This window comes from Elaeis guineensis, chromosome 10 (assembly GCF_000442705.2).
Source record: "Elaeis guineensis isolate ETL-2024a chromosome 10, EG11, whole genome shotgun sequence".
Classification (NCBI taxonomy): domain Eukaryota; kingdom Viridiplantae; phylum Streptophyta; class Magnoliopsida; order Arecales; family Arecaceae; genus Elaeis; species Elaeis guineensis.
The window spans coordinates 78,349,210-78,368,289 of NC_026002.2; the positions used below are offsets into that span (position 1 = coordinate 78,349,210).

General features: G+C 39.4%; 1 protein-coding gene across 1 annotated transcript; it reads right to left on the reverse strand.

Annotated features, from left to right (window-relative positions):
* Window positions 1-11,433: 11,433 nt before the first annotated feature.
* LOC109505405 (uncharacterized) lies at window positions 11,434-14,089 on the reverse strand. The gene is made up of 5 exons (XM_073245201.1): window positions 13,709-14,089; window positions 13,320-13,423; window positions 12,928-13,205; window positions 12,242-12,418; window positions 11,434-11,582 (listed from the first exon to the last, which is right to left on the reverse strand). The coding sequence occupies exons 1-5, from the start codon at window positions 14,087-14,089 to the stop codon at window positions 11,434-11,436; spliced, it is 1,089 nt and encodes a 362-aa protein (XP_073101302.1).
* Between the last annotated feature and the right edge of the window lie 4,991 nt (window positions 14,090-19,080).

Sequence of the window (19,080 nt, forward strand, 5' to 3'; positions counted from 1 at the left end):
GGCACTATGTAATTATGGGATGGGCAGTTAAGGCCCTCTGATGATCATGATATGTAGCCGTTATGTACTTTCTGCACTGGCAGTTTCTGATATATCGACTTTATGTCGGTAGTCCGAGCGCACCAATTGTATGTCGGTAATCTCGATGTACCGATTGTATGTCGGTATATATAATATTTTGACTGGATGTCGGTTGATTATTCTGAAATACCGATTAATCAGCAGTCATCATGGTTGACTTGGTGTTGAATAGAAATTGATCAAGAATCTCCAACTATGTGTCGGTTTAACCGATTGATAGTCGGAGATTTCCCTTATCGTACCAACTGAAAGTCGAGGTAAGATTTTTTATCATAATGATTGATCATTTTTTTTCTCATATCTTTTTTTTATTTTATTTTATTTTATTTTTCGGAGATCCATGGGAAGGAGACATCTCGAAGGAGATGGGAGGGTTTTTTAGGTTGCTATTGGGTTTTTTTGTCGAGCATATGGGGCGGCGGCTGGCGAAGGCGGCGAGGGCGTGGGGGGGCGGAGATGAAAAAGGTGGAATGCGTGCTGGACATTGTTCTAAACCAGCCCCTATCATCAAATAATAGTAAGCTACTCTCGAGCTGGAATGCGTGCCTGCGGCTTTGTTCCCACATGTCAATGCCGGAGGAAGAGCTCGAAGTCAACACTATCGTCGAGGTTGGGGAAGGATTCTTGGAGAAAGGAGGCTCGCTCTGCCTTGCTGAGGCCATCGCCGCCGATCTTGAGCTCCGACATTGCGTCGGAGCTTCAGGCCACTGGCGGAGCATCCGTGATCTCTTATCGACAGGAACTGCGATCGGTGACAGATAAAAGGATCAGCTCCATAAAAAAAGTGAAGATCGAAGGAGATGAAGAAAGTAGGGTAGTTGGGTCATTGGTTACCTGGGATTTGAGGGAGAAGAGTTCCACCTGGGTGAACTGGTTCTGGAGCCAGGGATCGGAGACCAAAACTCCCACAAAACCCGCCATTCCTAAGCTTCTTTAGCTGTTGGCTTTGGGGAGTTTCTTCTGCTTCTCTTTTGTTGGACTTGGGACCTTGAGTTTGTAGATGCGGTCCTTCTCCTCCTTTCTTGATCTCTTGAGCCTTTGATGGAACGAGAGAAGGGGGGGATGAAGAAGAGGGTAAAGAGGAGCGCAATCGAAAGCAGCACCAGATGCAGCGGGCAAGGCTCCGTTAGAATTTGAAATTAAAGCCGTTGTCATTAAAGCTGTAATACATCATTATTACTACAGTCGAAAGCAAAGGAAACGTGGGAGCAAGTCTAATTGACAGGGTTATTTGAAAGGTTTGGGTTGTATCTTTATTTATTCTGGTAGCAGGCCAAATGAGTACTGATTTTGGTAACAATCAATGGCCCGGACTTTGCAGTGCGAAAGGTATTGTTGCCAAATGCCCCGATGTGGATAATGAATTTGGTTAGGGGATGGGTATCATACTGCTGGAAATTGCATGTCCCCCTTGGTGCTTTAGTTTCTATGTACTTTTTATGTGCCACATGCTGCAAAGAAAGGTACGCGATGTCACCATGGGTCACAAGATCATTACCTCTTTTTAAGATTGGAGGGACACTTTGTTGTACAAACACAGGTAAAAAGTAGAGCTAACATGCATTTGTGGGGATTGGTACGATTAGATTTGTTGGCAAAGATATTCAATATGAGCAGCATCACGAGTAAGAATTTTTAAAATTTTAATTAATTAATTTCAAGTGATCAATTTGATCATTTATAAAACTAAGCATGCTAGAAAAATTTTAAGATTTTGATGCAATATAGTCAAAAAAAAATTAAAAAAAAATCAATTGAAAAAAGATTAATTATTGGATTTGCAATAATAACTCATCTTTTTTTTTTTTGGCCAAAAGTATTATGTTTTAAATTTTACTAGATTTTATATCTATACCTTTATTGTTGCATCTACCCGTAAATGGAACTTAAGAGCCTTAGTATTTTTAGAGTATGTTTTCAAAAATAAAAATTAAATTGTATCTATTTGCTTCAAAAAAATTTTAAAAATAAGAATGGACTGATGCAAATCTGAATGAGTTCAATATAAATCAGTTAAGTTCGAGCATTTTTTCAACTTTTCAATAAGAATATATAAAAATATTAAAAAAAAATTTAAATTAAAAATAATGCATATTGTCTAAAAAAAATGAAGGTTTGAAAAATAAATAAGATTGAAAAATCCTAAATTTAAAAAAATAAAATATCTTATAAATAGCTTATAGTCCACATTATGTATAAAATATATTTTTTTATTTTTTTAATTATTTTTAAATGTATATTCTATAAATAAATTAATAAAATAAAATATTTTAAGAAAAAAATCAGCATAAGAAATTATTATTATTATTATTATTATTATTATTATTATTATTAATCAAACTTCGTAATATGGGGTCGAGTGCTAGTCTAATATATATACGAAAGCAAAAAGTGAGAGAAACTATATTACCAATTTAGTCTATCCACATAAGCAAAAAATTCTGACATCTTTATGCCGCTGACGCAATATCAACCTCCATTATGCCACATCAATATAGAACGATATAAATATTATGTTATTAATTATGATATTGAAAGTACTTCTTCATTTTTATTTTTATTTGAAATTTTATTAAACTCTTAACAAATCTCAACCTTCCATATATTAAATGTATATTATTATTATTATAATTTTTTATTTTTTAAATAATAATTTATGTGATTTTATAATCTGCGTTCAATGCGCAGGATAAAATATTAGTGTATATATTAAAACGAACCTTTCGCATTGGTGCATCCCCATGTCACACGTGGCCGTCTGAAAAGAGCTGCAGGAGCCGCGTGGTGTTTTGGGAGAAGCGGAAGGGCACCGGCTGGACGAGCATCGTGAGGAGGAGGACGCAGGCGAGCACATGAGGTACGCCGGTGGTGTTGGGAGGCGGAGGGATCGGAGAGGCAGGAGACGGCAGAGACGGCAGTGAGGGAGAAGAGCAGGAGGTTGGGGTCGAGGGAGATTGTCACGCCCCCGACCCGAGATTTTGAATCGAGGGTCATGACAACCGCCGCATACTCATAGAAAACTCTTCCCATAAGCATGCAAGGCATCTTATCATGCTAATCCTAAAACAACAGCGGAATAATTATTCAATAATTTAAATCTAAAACATAACGACCTAAAATTTTTTTTTTTTTAATATCTCAATAAATTCAACAATAATTCAAAGGCTTTGCATCAAATTCAATAAGCCTTCCAACCTAAAATAAAAGTACGAAGATTCTGCTTCTGATCACTCCTCTATTCATATCTTGTATCGTCTTAATTCCTCAACATCTGTAAAAACAGTAAAATAAGAGGTAATGAGCTAGACAGCCCAGTAAGCAACGATCACTTCTCAACAGATTTCATCAGGCATATAAGTAAATAATCATTTATAGAAAATAAGCATATAGAGTTCATCAATTCGAAATCAATTTCAATTATGCAATATAATTCATGCCAAATTCATTTCTTTTTCGAAATTTCAAGTTTCTTTCGGGATTTCAATTTCTTTTGTTCTTCAATTTCTTTTCGTCAACCATGAGCTATGACCACATTATCCCTGTGGCAGGATCATAATACCGCGTATCTGCTTGCGGTGGGCTGTGAATCATCTGACAGCCAAGTCCTTTGGAACCGCTGGTCTAACTGACGGTTTTGTCGCTGGTCTATCTGGCGACATGTCACTGGTCTTACTGGCGACGTAAACCCTCAGGACAGTCAATTGCCAACGTATATGCCCCCGTTGGCGGGGTCCTCAACACAGTCAGATTGTCAATTCTTATTGTTTCTTATATCATAATTCTTCATAAATCATGTTTCATATTCTAATTTCGATAATTAAAACATATAATCATGTAGTATCGAAATCAATCAATATAATGCATCATGAAATCAATATATTCAATCATGCTTCATCATAACATTTCAAATAAGATATTTTCATAACAAAAATACCATTCATCCCATTCATGCATCGTTTCACAAATCATGTCAGAAGAATACACTATAATTTGCCGATGAATCTAGAAAAGGTGAAACATTACTTACCTCGAACGCATTCTAATAAATCCATAAAATTCTATAAATTTTCTTCCAAAAATTCTGTTCGTAGATCATATCGCGATATCCCATGATCAAACATCCACAATCCTATACAGAATCAATTTGAATAATTAGAAAGAATACGAGTTCTATATTTCAACGGTTTAGATTGGGTCCGATCATCTAATTTCATCTAATCAAAATCTAATTAGGACCTAAACGATCCAAAGTTTGACTATCAGATCAAATCGGATTTGAAGTGATAGGACCAAGGTTTCTTCATCGATTTCATAAAATCAAGTGGAGAGAGAAAATCAGAGGAGAGAGAATTCATGAGGTACAATTCGAATTGATCAGGTGACACAATCCAACATTACGATGGGTCCAATATCTCGATTGGTGAAATCAATGTGATCAAATCAAGTCATGGCTAGATCGGAAATCATGAATGATCAAATCTAAAGATTCATGGTCTGATTAGAGTGGGTGCCAGTACATTGTCTGACAATCATGGATCAGGGTTCTTCATTAGAATCAGATCAGACTTATTAAAAGAAATTTCTTCATTTACTAACTTTTTTTTTTAGAGAGAGAATCAATCAAGAGAGAATATTTTAGAGAGAGAAAATTCTAGAGAGAGAAAACTCATCTTGAATTCTTCAGACAATATGATTCAACAAATTCGATCGATCAGATCAAATCATGCTAAGATTATCATGTGGACAATTCAATAAGATCATGAGAAATAAAATCTAAAAATACTTGATCTGATCAAAGTGGATGTCGGTGTACCGTCCGACGATCACGGATCAAAAATCCATCACGAGGATCATTTAAATTCATCGTCATTCTTCTCAAAATTCTAGAAATCTTAGGAGAGAGAAATAATCTAGAGAGAAAATTCTAGAGAGAGAAAGTAGAGAGAGAAAGTTTAATTCTAGAGAGAGAAAGTCAGGGTTCAGACTGAAGTGAAGAGAGAGAAACTCTCTCTCTCATCAATTTCAATTTTTCTTTTTCCTTTTCCCTTTTCTTTTTCTTTTCTTTTTCCTTCTTTCTCTTTTCTTTTTCTTCTTTTTCTTTTTCTTCTTTTTCTTCTTTTCTTCTCTTTTTTTTTTTTTCCTGGTTCTTCCCACGCCGGAATAGAGGAGGACTAGAGGGACGTTGCCCGTGGTCCGGCGGGCTGTGGCGGCACGACCGGTGGTCCGGCAGCGGCGACTGACGGCGATGGAGCCGGAGATGGCCGGCGGCGAGGTTCGGCCAGTGGGAAGTTAGAAAAAAATGGAAAAACAGGGGATCGCTCCTTTCCTTGAATTTTCTCCGGTCATTGGCCGATCACCGGCGGCCATGACCTTCGGAGAAGATAGGTAGAGGGGTGGGGGTCCAAACCTAGGGGTGCGGCGCCATGGACGGCGGCGCTGGTGGCCGGAAAAGGAAGGGAGATGGCTCGGCCGAACAGAGCAAAACATGATCTTGGCTTTTTGTGGATTTTCCGACGAACCCGACGGCCGGCGAGGGTGCACGAAGCCATGGGAAGGAGGGGAAGGAAGAGAAGAAGGAGGGCCGGGGCTTACCTTCGACTTCGGTGAGGTTTCCGACGAGAAATCGCGGCGAGCACAGGTCGAGGGGTCGCGGCTTCAAACGAGAAAATCGGAGAAAAATCTCCGGCAATCGGCGGCGACTGAAGGGTCTACCCATAGAGGAGAGGGGAAGGGTTCTTATAGAGCTCGTCCTAGGGTCTTTCAATGGCCCTAGGACTCCGATTCTTGATCGGAGAAGAGGAAGACTCCGATCGGGAGTCTTCCTGCTCTGTTTTTCTTTTTTTTTTTTTTTTTGTTTAATGGGTTTAGTGGGCTTTGTGAGCTGGTTTTGGGCCCAGTTGGGCCGGATTATAACAGAGATAGTCTGGGCGGCGGCCACGACATCTCACACACGGTCTTGCCGGGGCGATGGGGATCGGCTCCAACCGCGTCAGCGCCGCAGACCTCACACGGCCTCCAACGCCACCACCGTCGAGGAGAGAAATACGGGAGATCTGTGGGGAAGGAGAGCACCTGAGGGAGATCGGAGGGGTTTCTCAGGTTCCGGTTGGGTTTTTTTCTCAAGCATATGGGTGCAAGTTGTGGCGGTGTAAGTTGGTCCCTTGAGGTTTTGAGAACATGGCGTTGGAGGACATGGCAGCGCGGCGGAGGAGAGCGAGAGGAGAGAAATGCGGGAGGCGAGGGGAGTAGGGGCCCGGCGATGAGCTCTTTGGAGACGGCGGACATGATGGTGGGCAGAGAAGAGCTGAGGAAGAGAGGATAGAGATGTGGGGGACGAGGGCAGCAACAACCATGGCGGTGGTAGGAGGAGATCTGGGGAAGGATTCACGTCGAAGAAGGGAGGACGATAGCGTACGATGAGGCACGCGGATGATGTGGATGAGGCCTCGCACATGGGTCCTCTTTTCTGATCCGTTTTCTTAGACCCCACCTCCAATCTGGACACGCGTCAATAAATATAATAGCAGGGTGAGGAGTATAAGGAGTTGGCTCTGAGAGGATGGTGGTTGGAACTCATCATTTTTTATATATTTTGAATTTGGAATGGAAACTGACGACTAATTTAGAGCTGTGTCGTGTGGTTTTAATCCGGTCAAGTGGCAAGAGAGATGAAATTTTATTTATTGTGGTATTAATCCCACTTAGAAGATGGAATGGGTGAGAGAAATATTTATAGGCCGGTGAACAGCAGATCATCGTCTGTGATGATAAATTTCGACGAGGGAAGATAAAGAAGATGCAAGTGCAAATGCTTAAAATGTTTTACTGTTTATTTTGATACAATTTTGATATATCTATATAATACATTAAAAGAGAAGTCAGTATTTTCTCAGTACGACAAGTGTCGCTGCATCCAGTATTTCACGTATTGTCTCACCCATCTACCACGTGTCAACTATCTAATGATTTTTTTGTCCTGCATTTAAAATGACAGCTACTATTGCTTGGAGATAATATTTAAAATATCAAACAAAAAATGATCCCAAAATAGGGAATGAGGATAACATTAATAAAAAAATAGTCAAATTCATGTACGGGTGGTAGAGGTAAATTGCCAGTTCTACCTGCCGTCTGATGATAATATTTAAAATGTGAAACAATAAATAAGCCTAAAACAGAGAACGATGATAATATTTAAAATATCACACAATGAAAATAAAATGATAAAAAAAAATAGTCAAATTCGCATGCTGGTGGCAAGGCAACTTGCTGATCCTGTCTGCCGTCTGACTCCAACAAATTCATATTAATAACGTTGGCTGCCGAAGAAGGGAGTATGCCGTCTGATCCAATTAATGACTGATATATTAAAAAAAAATTACATTACAATCACATATTTGAATCTACTTACATGATGGCAGGACTCATTTGCTAGGCCACAGAGAGTAGTTTAAAAAGGAGACATGATCTTCTGGTGATTCCATATGAATTGTGGATCCAGACTGTTAGATAATAGATGGTTAGAAAGAATAATAGAACGATTTGACAGGGTGATGGTAACTTTAATGGAGAGTTATAGAGAATCATGGAGAGAGATGATAGAGGGGACTGGTCAGTAGAGGAAGACAGAGAGGATTTATATATATCATCTCCTCTAGATGACAGAAGGCAACTATATATGGAGGAAGATTTTCAGTGGTGAGTTTTTTTTTAAGGTACAATAGATCTATATTCTCACATTCTACAATCTCATCAAACTAATTAGGATGGTTGCTATAGGTGTGCTGTAGCTATCCGAACCCCTTACAGCATCATCTGAGGAAGAAAGGAGGATTCGATAAGTTTTTTTTTTTAAAAAAATACCATCAGAGCAATTGGGGGTTGCTGTGGCAGCCTTCCTCTTCCAGAGCAAGGAGTGCCTCATTTTTCTTTTACCATCAGAGCAAGGCGGGGTTGCTGCATCATTTGGCAGCCTTCCTGTTTCCTTGCCACATCATCTGATAAAGGGTTATCATGATCAATGTGGTTGTAAAAATCACTGTTGATCTCGAGTTTGAAAGGTTGCTGCCTGCGGCAACCTCCAATTTCCAGAAATCACCATGGATGGTGCTTTACTAGGCATCCATAGTGACACTAAGGAAAGCCTGGCAGGGGTCGGGACAGTTGCTAGACTTCAGCCCCCCCAGTCCCTTTTTCCCCCAAGATTGGATCACAAGTTCGAGCAGACCGACTGAATGGGTCCAGACAGATATGGTGAATTTGAAAAATGGGTTCGATCCGAAGAACCCAATTTTCCCCATGGATTTGGGCTATTAGATCATGATTTATTGGGTTATTGGGCTATTAGGTGATGGTTTATTAGTTATTGGATTGATTGGATTGGGATTAAAATATTTAGAGTCAGGGTTAGAATCCTGATTGGGGTCAGGATAGGTGGCTTGGGGTTAGATTGGTGGTTGGATCAGCCTATATTTTTTGATAGGGTCTGATCTAGGCTCAGGGTCGGGTTTGTTCCTACACATAATTGGCATCAAGTAGGTTGATTTGGGATGATGGTTGGGTTGAGCCAGATTTTTTGGATAGGGTTCACTATGGGCTGAGGGTTAGGGTTGAGGGTTCGGTCTGGGCTTACAGTTAGGGCTAGATCCCAATATGCATCGGCATCAAGGTGCCTGAGTTAGGGTTTGGGTTAGGATCTAGTCGGTATAGAGGGAACATCGAAGGGTGTTGAGGGTGACGTGCGGCGAGGGTCTAGGATAGTAGAATCAGGGTGGCGGTTGGTGGCTTGATAGCCGATGTGGGGAAGGATTAGGATTTGGTCAAAGAGGGTAGCGATGGTGATGGGTTAGGGTTTAGGTTGCAAGTGGTGTTAGGATTTCGGAGGGAGGGATCGAGACGTCTGACGGTTAGGGTTGGGATGAGTAGGGCCCAAATTAGGGTTAGGGTTCAGATGGGGATGGTGGTTGGGAGAGATGGGGTCGACATTGGGCTTTAGGTTAGGGCTGAGATTTAGGATTTTGTAGATGAGAATGGCGAGGGGAGATGCACAGGATCCAAATTAGGGTTAGGGTTTAGATGGGGATGTGGTTTTGGAAGGATTAGGGTTAGCATTGGGGCTTCAGCTAGGGCTATGGTTGGGGTTTTGGAGATGAGAGTGGCGACGGAGGAGCCTGGTAGAGAATAGAGATAGGGAAAGTAAGGATGAAAAAAGGAAGAGGAAGAAGTGAGGGATCGGTGAGGTGAGGGCTGGGAGAGGAAGAAGTAAGGAAAAATGAAAGAAAGAAAAAAAAGGTTTGGGGGGATGGATCGGGTTGGGGTTGCAGGTGTAGGGAGGACGAGGTGAGGGCTGGGAGAAGGATGGAGAAAAAAGGTAAGAAGAAAAAAAAAGGGTTTGGGGGATGGATCAGCGGATGAGAAAAAGGAATAGGAGAAAAAATAGTATCGATCATGGCGAGCTAGCACTGACGTAACTTGCGGATGGCGACCTTCCTCAATGACATAGTGAGGGATGGATCCACGATCGTGGAGTTCAGCACCTTTAGTGCAAGTTCTCGATCGTTGGAATCAGTGCATAGCGAGGGGCTCCAATCGATAGTGGAGGTGCGGAGGAGCGCCAGAGGTGAGGGTGGGAGGATAAGCGACGTAGAGGGGATGAATGGCGGTGGGTGAGAGATCGAGATGCGAGTGGCTGTCGGGATGGTTGGGAAGTAGGAGTTGGGCTTTGGATCGGCGGAAGCTTCTGGAGAGAGAGAGGGGGGTGGGGTGGGGAGGAGCAGTAGAGGTGAGCAATGGAGAGGGGGTAAACAGGGGCAGGTGAGAGATCGGGATGTGAGTGGCCATCGGGGAGGGGGGGTTAGGAGGAGGGGTAGGGTTTGAAGCGATGGAAGCTTCGGGAGAGGAAGAGGGGGTGGGGTCGGGAGAAGTGTCGGAGGTGAGGGCAGGAGGAGAAGCAACACAGAGGGGACAAACGGTGGTGGGTAAGAGATTGGGAGGTGAGCGACCGCTGGGAGTGGCTGGGAGGGGGGAGGGATGGGGTGGTGGTGAAGCGGTGGAAAGTTTTGGAGAGAGAGAGAAGGTGGGTGGGTATTGAAATTAATGGGCATATAGACCATCTATGCGGTCGTTGTGTATGGATGTTCTATGTGCTCCTTTATTATGCAAAAGCTCCTATAGAAATATTATATGAAAACTAATTTCATTTCAATTTATTTTTAAAATTTAAATATTTATAATAAATAAATAATGAATAAATATAATAATATTAAATATTAAAAATTTTTAGATAATATTTTATATAATAAATATTTTATTGAATAATATATTATATAATAAATTTTTTAGATAATATGTTATAACAGTCAGTTCCTTTTCTTCTTCTTTTTTATATTTCACTTGGTTTTGTATTAAGCATTTGGATATACATTCATACATACATATACATACATGCACACATGCATACATATAGGATTTGATTAAATTTAATAATGTATGCTTTTTAATTATTATTCATAGTTTATTTAATTTTGATAAAATAAGGTATAATATATTATTTTGATATTGATTTCATATTTATTGTAATTGCAAAATTGAACTTAATTAAAATTTTTTCAAAGATCATACTACAAGAAATCATGATAAAATTAGGGCTTATGGCACCACAGTATAGTTTCGAATTGCAGCATTCTGATTTTCTCAAAGTCTATATTTAGATTGCTCTTGAATCAGGTGAGAAATATGAGGATGATCTATTTGAGCGTATAATGATATGGGAACAAATAGGGAGGGTGCGGATTAAATCAGAAGAAAATATAGATGAAAAAAATGATAAAATTTTTGGAAGATATTTTTGGATTTGAAGTTGATGACCATAATTACGGAGACAAAAAATACTACAAATATCAATATCGAGCAAAGTTATTAAACCTGGCCCGGGCCTTGACCCGGATAAGGCACCGGGTTAGTGGGTCAGCGGTCCAACCGTCGGGTCAACGGTTGAACCGGTGGGTCAATGCACAAACTATAAAATCCAAAATTTAATAACCTATTTATATCCAGAAATACAATAATAGTCCTGATAATATATATTCCAATGCTACAAGTATCAAAATACAAATGAAACAAAACTGTAATCCTATAAATACAAATAATTAGACTAAAATATTGATGAATATAAAGATTTAATGGCATAAAGTTATAAATGCATAATAACTAGTAGTTTAAAATATAACCATCCACATCTGCTAGCAAAATGAAAAGTTTTAACAAATAAGTACATAATAATGTACGACATTTCACTTCAATATCTTTTAAAAAAAAAGTTAAAAGTAATAAACAAGTACACAACATAAAAATTCAAGCTAATGGACTGAAGTTTATGTCAATATTTGCAAAAACATCTTCTTGAGTTGTAATGTTCTCATCTCCTCCATCTTCTCTCCTATTCGCATCATTTCCATCATTTTCTCCATCATCACCATCCAAATCTTTCAAGTTCAATATATCTACAAAATCACAAATTTAACAAAAAGTTAAAAAAAAAAATCATATGTAATAAAATTATAATAATATTTTATTCATAAACTATATAATAAAATAATTCGCTCACCATTATTATTATTTTCTTGAATAGAACATGATGCCAATTCACGATGAAAAGTTTCTAATTCCTCACTAGTTAACTCCGATGGCTCATCGACTAATATCCACGCATCATTATCACCAAACAATTCAAAGTCAATAGGATCATAGTTGCGACCCTTGAAATAAAATCTATATTTAATATTTGTTAGTTTGAAAATTAAATAACAAGAAATAAATACAAGCAATTGGATATCATTCATAATAAAATTACCTTTGTTGTAGTCTCAAATTATAGTGCACAAATACTAGATCATTAAGCCTTTGATGCTCTAACCTATTTCTCTTTTTAGAATAAATATGTTCGAAGATGCTCCAATTTCTCTCGCACCCGGACGCACTACAAGTTTGGCTTAAAATACGAATAGCTAACTTTTGCAAATTAGGTGCACAACTTTCATAGGTGACCCACCATTCATCTAGATACAAAATATTGTATTTGTTAAAATAGAATGTAATTGAAAAAATTTTATATCAATGAAACTAATGAAAGCATAAGAACATAACTAAGGAACAAGCTTACCTGGAGCCAAGTGACTTCGATCATTTATAGCCGATGAGCGTCCAAAGTCATTTTCTGCATTTCTAAATAACATCATCTCATTAGTTAAGTTCCCCTGCAAGGTTGGATTACCAAATGAATATCTCTCTATGACATCTAAGAGTCCAAAAACACTACGAAGATGTTTATCCATAAGTTCTGAGTCATATTGAAAACAGGGATTTAACCAAAACCCAGCTGCATGAAGATTTTGGTGTAATTGCAAATCCCATCGAGAATCAACTATTCTCAATAAGGTTCAACTACAATCTTTCTCCTTCTAAATCTCTTGATTATTTCATCTCTAGCTTGATGCATAGCATGATACAAGTAACCCATTAAAGGTCTATCATCACTGTCAACAATCCTCAAAACTTGAATTAAAGGCTCTGTTAGTTTAACAATGGTTGCACATTCATTCCAAAAAAGAGAATTAAGCACGTCATCGACGAGCTTTTTTCCTTTACTATCCTTAGCATAAGCTGAAGTTGTCCACTCTCTATAAGTCACCATTGCTCTTAATGCATCTTTGTGGCCCAATATGCTTTGTAAAGCAATAAAATTGATAGCAAAATGTGTAGGTGTCGGACGAATTATCTCCTTTCCATCAGTAAATTTTTTCATCAAATATAAAGGATAACAATGATTATAAATATATTTTGTGATACCTGCAGTATGGGCTACGGTGTTCTTCACTGAAACTAACTTGCCAATGTCTTGCATGATGAGATTAAGACAATGAGCAGCACAAGGTGACCAAAAGAGTGTAGGAAAGTCTTGCTCCAACTTTTTACGGGCAGCAACATAGTTTGCAGCATTATCAGTCACTACATGAACCACATTTTCAAAACCAACGGACATGATAATTTTTTTGAACAACTTGTACAACATATCAGCTGTCTTTGAGGTATCTGAAGCATCCACGCTTTTCAAAAATATGGTCCCTCTAAGATAATAAACTAAAAAATTAATCAAAATTTTTCTACACTGATCTGTCCATCCATCAGCCATGATTGTGCATCCTGTTTTCTTTCATGTGACACGAAAGCTTTCAACATACTTTTTCATGTCATCAACATTCTTGGTTAACAAATAACCACGAACAGAATAAAAATTTGAAGCTTTGTAACCAGGCCCCATACTAGCTATGGCATCTATCATGCACTGATAATACTTAGAGTTGACAGCATTAAATGGCATACATGCATCTATCATCCATTTTGCCACTGCAAGATCACACCTTTCAACTGCTTCTTTGTTTTGCAACAAGCTTTTTATAGTTGGTTGAGCACCAGGAGTTGTTCTTGGCATGAAATAATTTCTAATTGTTCCTAGTTATTTTTCTTTTTCACCTTCTATATTTTTACCTCTTGTATTACCCATAGACTTGTTTGATGAGGGAGAAATTTTTTGTATGTCATCATCTTCACGTAATTGCCTATAATATACCTGTTCCTCATGTTCCTTATGCCTTGCACTAAAGGGATTGTAATCTTCATCCATTTCCTTTGTTCTTTTCTTCTTCTCACTAATAGCTTGAATATTTTGTATCATTTGATGGCGAATATCCGCCGGCACCTTGCGACATGGTTCTACTTCTCCTTTTACTCCTGTAAGATGTTGTTTGAAGTGATTGATCCCACCACCAGCAAATGAATTTCCACAATACAAGCATGCCAACTTCATCCTTTTGGTATTACCACTAAGTTCAGGAGCTTCTCTACAATGATTCCATGCAGGATCACTTTTACCTCTAACTCCAGTTATTTGAGTGGATGAAGTATTACTTGAATCATCCATGGATGGCATACTTCCCTCAACAGAAGCCATTTTGATAATCTGCAAAGAAAATTAAATTAAGCTATAATTTATAAGTAGAAGATAAAATAAATAAATAACAAGATCAAGTCATCGACATCTTCTTTCATTTCTATCCAAATTTTTTTTTTCCATGATCCTATAGAGTCAAACTCACGGTGATCACAGATTATAAAAATTAAAAAAATAATATTTAATATTTACTGTATCAATCAGCATAGCATCATTTAAAAAAAATTTCTTCATGTTCACGGGTGTTTACTGTACTGTGGTGTCTAGTGTTACTGTAACACTGCAGTCAGTCACACAGTATTTAAAAAAAAAAAATTTTGCCGTGTCCGCAGACAGTCACACACTCACACTGTCACAGCATTTAAAAAAAATTTTTTTTTTTCGCCATGTCCGCGGCTGCATACGGAGGAGGAGGCGGAAGGGGGAGGAAAGCGGACGGCCATATGGAGGAGGAGGAGGAGGATGCGAAGGGGGGAGGGAGCCGAGCGGAGGAGGCAGAGGGGGGAGCATACGGAGGAGGAGGAGGAGGCGGAGGGGGGAGGGAACGGAGCGGAGGAGGAGGCCGAGGGGGGAGGGGGTCGAGCGTACGGAGGAGGAGAAGGAGGCGGCGGAGGGGGGAGGGAGCCGAGGGAGGAGGAGGCAGAAGGGGAAGGGGGCAGAGGGGGGAGGGAGTCGAGCATACGGAGGAGGAGGAGATGGCGGAGGGGGGAAGGAGCCGACGGAGGAGGAGGCAGAGGGGGGAGGGGGTCGAGCGAAGGAAGAGGAGGCGGACGGCGGATTCCCGAATGGCGGAGGAGGAGGAGGCGGAGGGGGAAGGCGGCCGAGCAGAGAAGAAAGAGGCAGAGGGAGGTCCGGAGGGGAGGGGGAGAGCAGAGGAGGGCGGTCGCAGACTCGCGGTTGGAGCCATGGAGGAAGCGGACGGAGGGGCTGATTCCTGGGTCCTATTCACTGTCGGACTCTGGAGATTTGGAAAAAAAAAGAGTTAGATAACAGATTACTCATCGGAGACGGAGAAGACTCGATTCTCCTCCTTCGCTGCTGCTGCTGATTTCGTCGCCGAGGGAAGATGGGCTGAGGCTGGGGTTTGAGCTCGGGAACAAAGACAGACGAAGGGACGACGGGAAGTCGAACTGTCGATCTCAAAGATCAGAAGATTTTAATTTTAAATTTTATGGCTCAACCGGGTTAGACCGGGTCAGACGGTTCACGGTTCAACCGGTCGGTTCATGCGGTTTTAATCGGATTTTTAGCATAAACGGTTTAATTAGATAATCGGCCCGGTCTTCTGACCGGGTCACCGGGTTTTCGGTCCGACCGATCGGGCCGGGCCAGGTTTAATAACACTGATATCGAGGAATCAATGCAGCTTATGATAATCTCGATATCAGATATAGAATCTTGAAATGAACTTATAATTTGACAATCTATCTTTTCCCAGCCTTTTGAATGCAGATATTGTGGGGAATATGTTAAATCTCTTTTGTGACGTAAAAATTATTGGAGATATTAAGACTTTCTCTTAAATAGTTATATAATATTTTTTCTGCTAAATGATAAGATTTTAACTTGAATTTATTCCCTCTTTTGGATTGTTCATATGTATTTATGAGATATTTTCATACTACTTTGATATCTCAAAGAAATAGCTGATAGATTATTTTATTGACTGATTTTACTAAAATATATTATATAATTTTGTATTGAATAACAATATATTTGGAAAAAAAAATGTAATAAATTTTTGGATAAAAAAATATAATTTAAATCAAAACTTATTAATTACCTTACATCATCATTATGTTTTTTTTGTATTAATTTTTTTTGGTCTGCTGCATAGTATAGGTTACTTACTAGTTTTAACAATATGGGAAAACAGTAAGAGATTATTTCAATTCTTTCAGGATTTTTTTTTTTCTGTTTGGAGACTTCAAACGGGACCAACGTGTTGGCATATGCGGCTCGGGGGGGAGCGCGTGGAAGTTTCAGCGAGAAGGAGAGTGGCGTGGTGTTGTATCGTCTTATTTTTTTATCGATGATGAAAAAAAATATATATATATAAAAATAATTTAAAATAATTTTTTTTTATATAGATATATTTTTTTATTTTTTTATTTTAATTTTTTTAAAAAAAATTTATAAAAAAAAGAGAATACTTAAGAGAGATTAAAATATTTCTTAAATTTACATCTCGTGCATTACGTGGGATTATATGTTAGTATAGATTAAAATGGAGATTTTGCTAAGCAGAGCTTTCATCTGACATGTGGCTAAAAAGTTGCGTGATGCATGGCTAAAAACATGGTCTTTACGCGAAGAAGTATGCGGAGCTGGGGATTTGTGGACTCCGATTGATGATGAGTGGGTAGATATTCATAGAGAAGTTTGCATAAGGGTAAATAACAGCCGTTCAAATATGGAGTCGAAGTGCTGCATTTAGGGATGGCAATGGATAGGATTTGGATCGGATAGTATACTATCCATCCCCAAACTCGAACTTAATACCCCATACCCAAATCCTACCCGATACCCAATCGGGTAAGAAAAGAGATACCCATCACCATACCCAACGGGTTCGGGGATATCCATGGATAACCCATTTCTCCATACCCAATCCATACCCGCCCCATACCCAATCCATACCCGTCCATTCTATACTCAAAAAAAAAGTAAAATAATTTTATGCATATTACCAATCAAAAATAGAATTACCAATTATATATATATACATACATACATACGCACATACACACTTCTAACACACACATACATACATGCATACATATACATACATACATATATATAATTATATATATATATAGAGAGAGAGAGAGAAAGAGAGAGAGATCATATATATGTGTGTGTGTATATATGTATATGTATGTGTGTGTGTATATATATATATATATGTATATGTATGTTTATATGTGTGTGTATATATATATATATATATATATATATATATATATATATATATATATATATATATATATATATATATATATATATATATATATATATATATATATATATATATATATATATATATATATATATATATATATATATATATATATATATATATATATATATATATATATATATATATTCGGATATGGGTTCGGATATTATCCATATCCATAGGTTCGGATCGGGTTCGGATAGAAAATAGTACTATCCATACCCTACCCATATCCGTACTATAGTTTTCGGGTTTTACCCAAATCCGAATCCAAACCCAGTCAAATCCTATTTTTCAAGTTTGACCGGGTTCGGATAGGATGTATATCCATCGGATCGGATTAATTTTGTCATCCCTAGCTGCATTGAAAATCATCTGTACGAGCGGATAAGATGGATTTCTGTGGATCATTATGATGGCTGAGATTGTTTCTGCATAGGGGCAGTGGATCATTCAAACCTGCCCCTCAAATCTGGAGTTGAAGTGCTCCATGGAAACCCGTTTATATGAGCGGATAAGATGGATTTCTGTGGATGATTATGACGGCCGAGATTGTTTCCGCATAGGGGTTGTATGCACGTGTTGGATGATAGGAATGTGCTGGACTGGCTCCGCAAGAATTGGATGGAAAAGTGTATATTTTAAATTTTATTGCTATCAGCCTTAATTTTTAAAAATATAAAATATTGCTTGGGATGCGAAAAATTGCCTCAACAAAACAAATTTTCTCCTTAAATTCTAGAAAATGTTTCCAATTAAGATGAGATATTCATGACCAATCTTAGTAGTGATTTTATAAGTCAAAAAATTGAGATTACAAGCTGAGGCGTCCATCCACCATGTGTGTTTTACATAGGTGTGGGGTTTTGCATGATGCAATCAGAGATCGGGCTCGAGAGCTTAGTCCCAATCAAACTCAGGGCACTGCTTCGAGAGAGGGCAAAGTGCAGCAATGGAAGGTAGCGGCCAATAGAGGGAGAAGGAGCACGTTGCCAAAGGTGATGTTAGCGGCAATCGATGAGCATGATGCCCTGACGATCGTGGTGCTGGATGTTTGTTGGCCCATGTCACCAAGCTCGAGAGCTTGGTCCCAATTGAGCCTAGAGCACTACTTCGAGAGGGAGGGCACGATGGCCAATGGAGGGAGGAGGAGCACATTGTCAGAGATATCATCCACAGCTACCGACAAGCATGATGCCCCGACGGTCGCGGTGTGGGGTTTCGCATGATGCAATCAAAGACCGAGCTCGAGGGCTTGGTCCCAATCGAGTCTAAGGGAATGCTTCGAGAGGGAGGCCAGAGCGTAGAGATGGGTGTGGTGGCTAGTGGCTGCTCGAAGAGGGAGGGCAGAGTGCGGAGATGGGCACGACGATCAGTGGTTGCCCCGAGAGGAAGGACAGAGCATTGAGATGGGTGCGGCAGCCAGTGGAGGGAGGAGGAGCACATCGCCGAAGGTGGCATCGGTGGCAACCAACGAGCATAATGCCCTGACAGTCATAGTGCTCGACTTTTGTCGGCCTCCGTCATCGGGTAAGAGGGCTTGGTCCCAATCGAGCCTAGGGCGCTGCTCCAAGAGGAAGGCCAGAGCATGGAGATGGGCACATTAGCCAGTAGAGGGAGGAGGAGCACGTTGTTGGAGGTGGCATCGACGACAACTAGCGAACATGATGCCCCGACAGTTGCAACGCTGGGCGTTTGTCGGCCTTCAATTGGGACTTTAAAACATGATACAACTCGGGTCTTCAAGCGTGATTCGGTGCAATTCTTCTCAAAAGGAATCTCCATCGAGATCGAGCAAAATCGGACCAAAAGGGCATTATGGTCACTTCGCTCTGTTCAACATCGGATGCTGCTTTATGAATAGTATATAAACTTAAATAACATCTTAAGTAAACTCATATATTTGAATAGATAATTATGGCAAATATGGATACAGATACTAACAAATACCTTGCTTAAATTTTTATCTATATTCAGATAGGTCCAAATATGATAATAGATCGGATATTCATCCATTTCACTTTCAACTTAA

Coding starts and splice junctions, on each gene's coding strand:
- LOC109505405 (XM_073245201.1), bottom strand. CDS start 14,089: ATGGCTTCTGTTGAGGGAAGTATGCCATCCATGGATGATTCAAGTAAT. Junction 13,424..13,708: donor ATAAGGAACATGAGGAACAG/GTATATTATAGG, acceptor AAGTATTATCAG/TGCATGATAGATGCCATAGC. Junction 12,419..12,927: donor CACCGTAGCCCATACTGCAG/GTATCACAAAAT, acceptor AATATGACTCAG/AACTTATGGATAAACATCTT.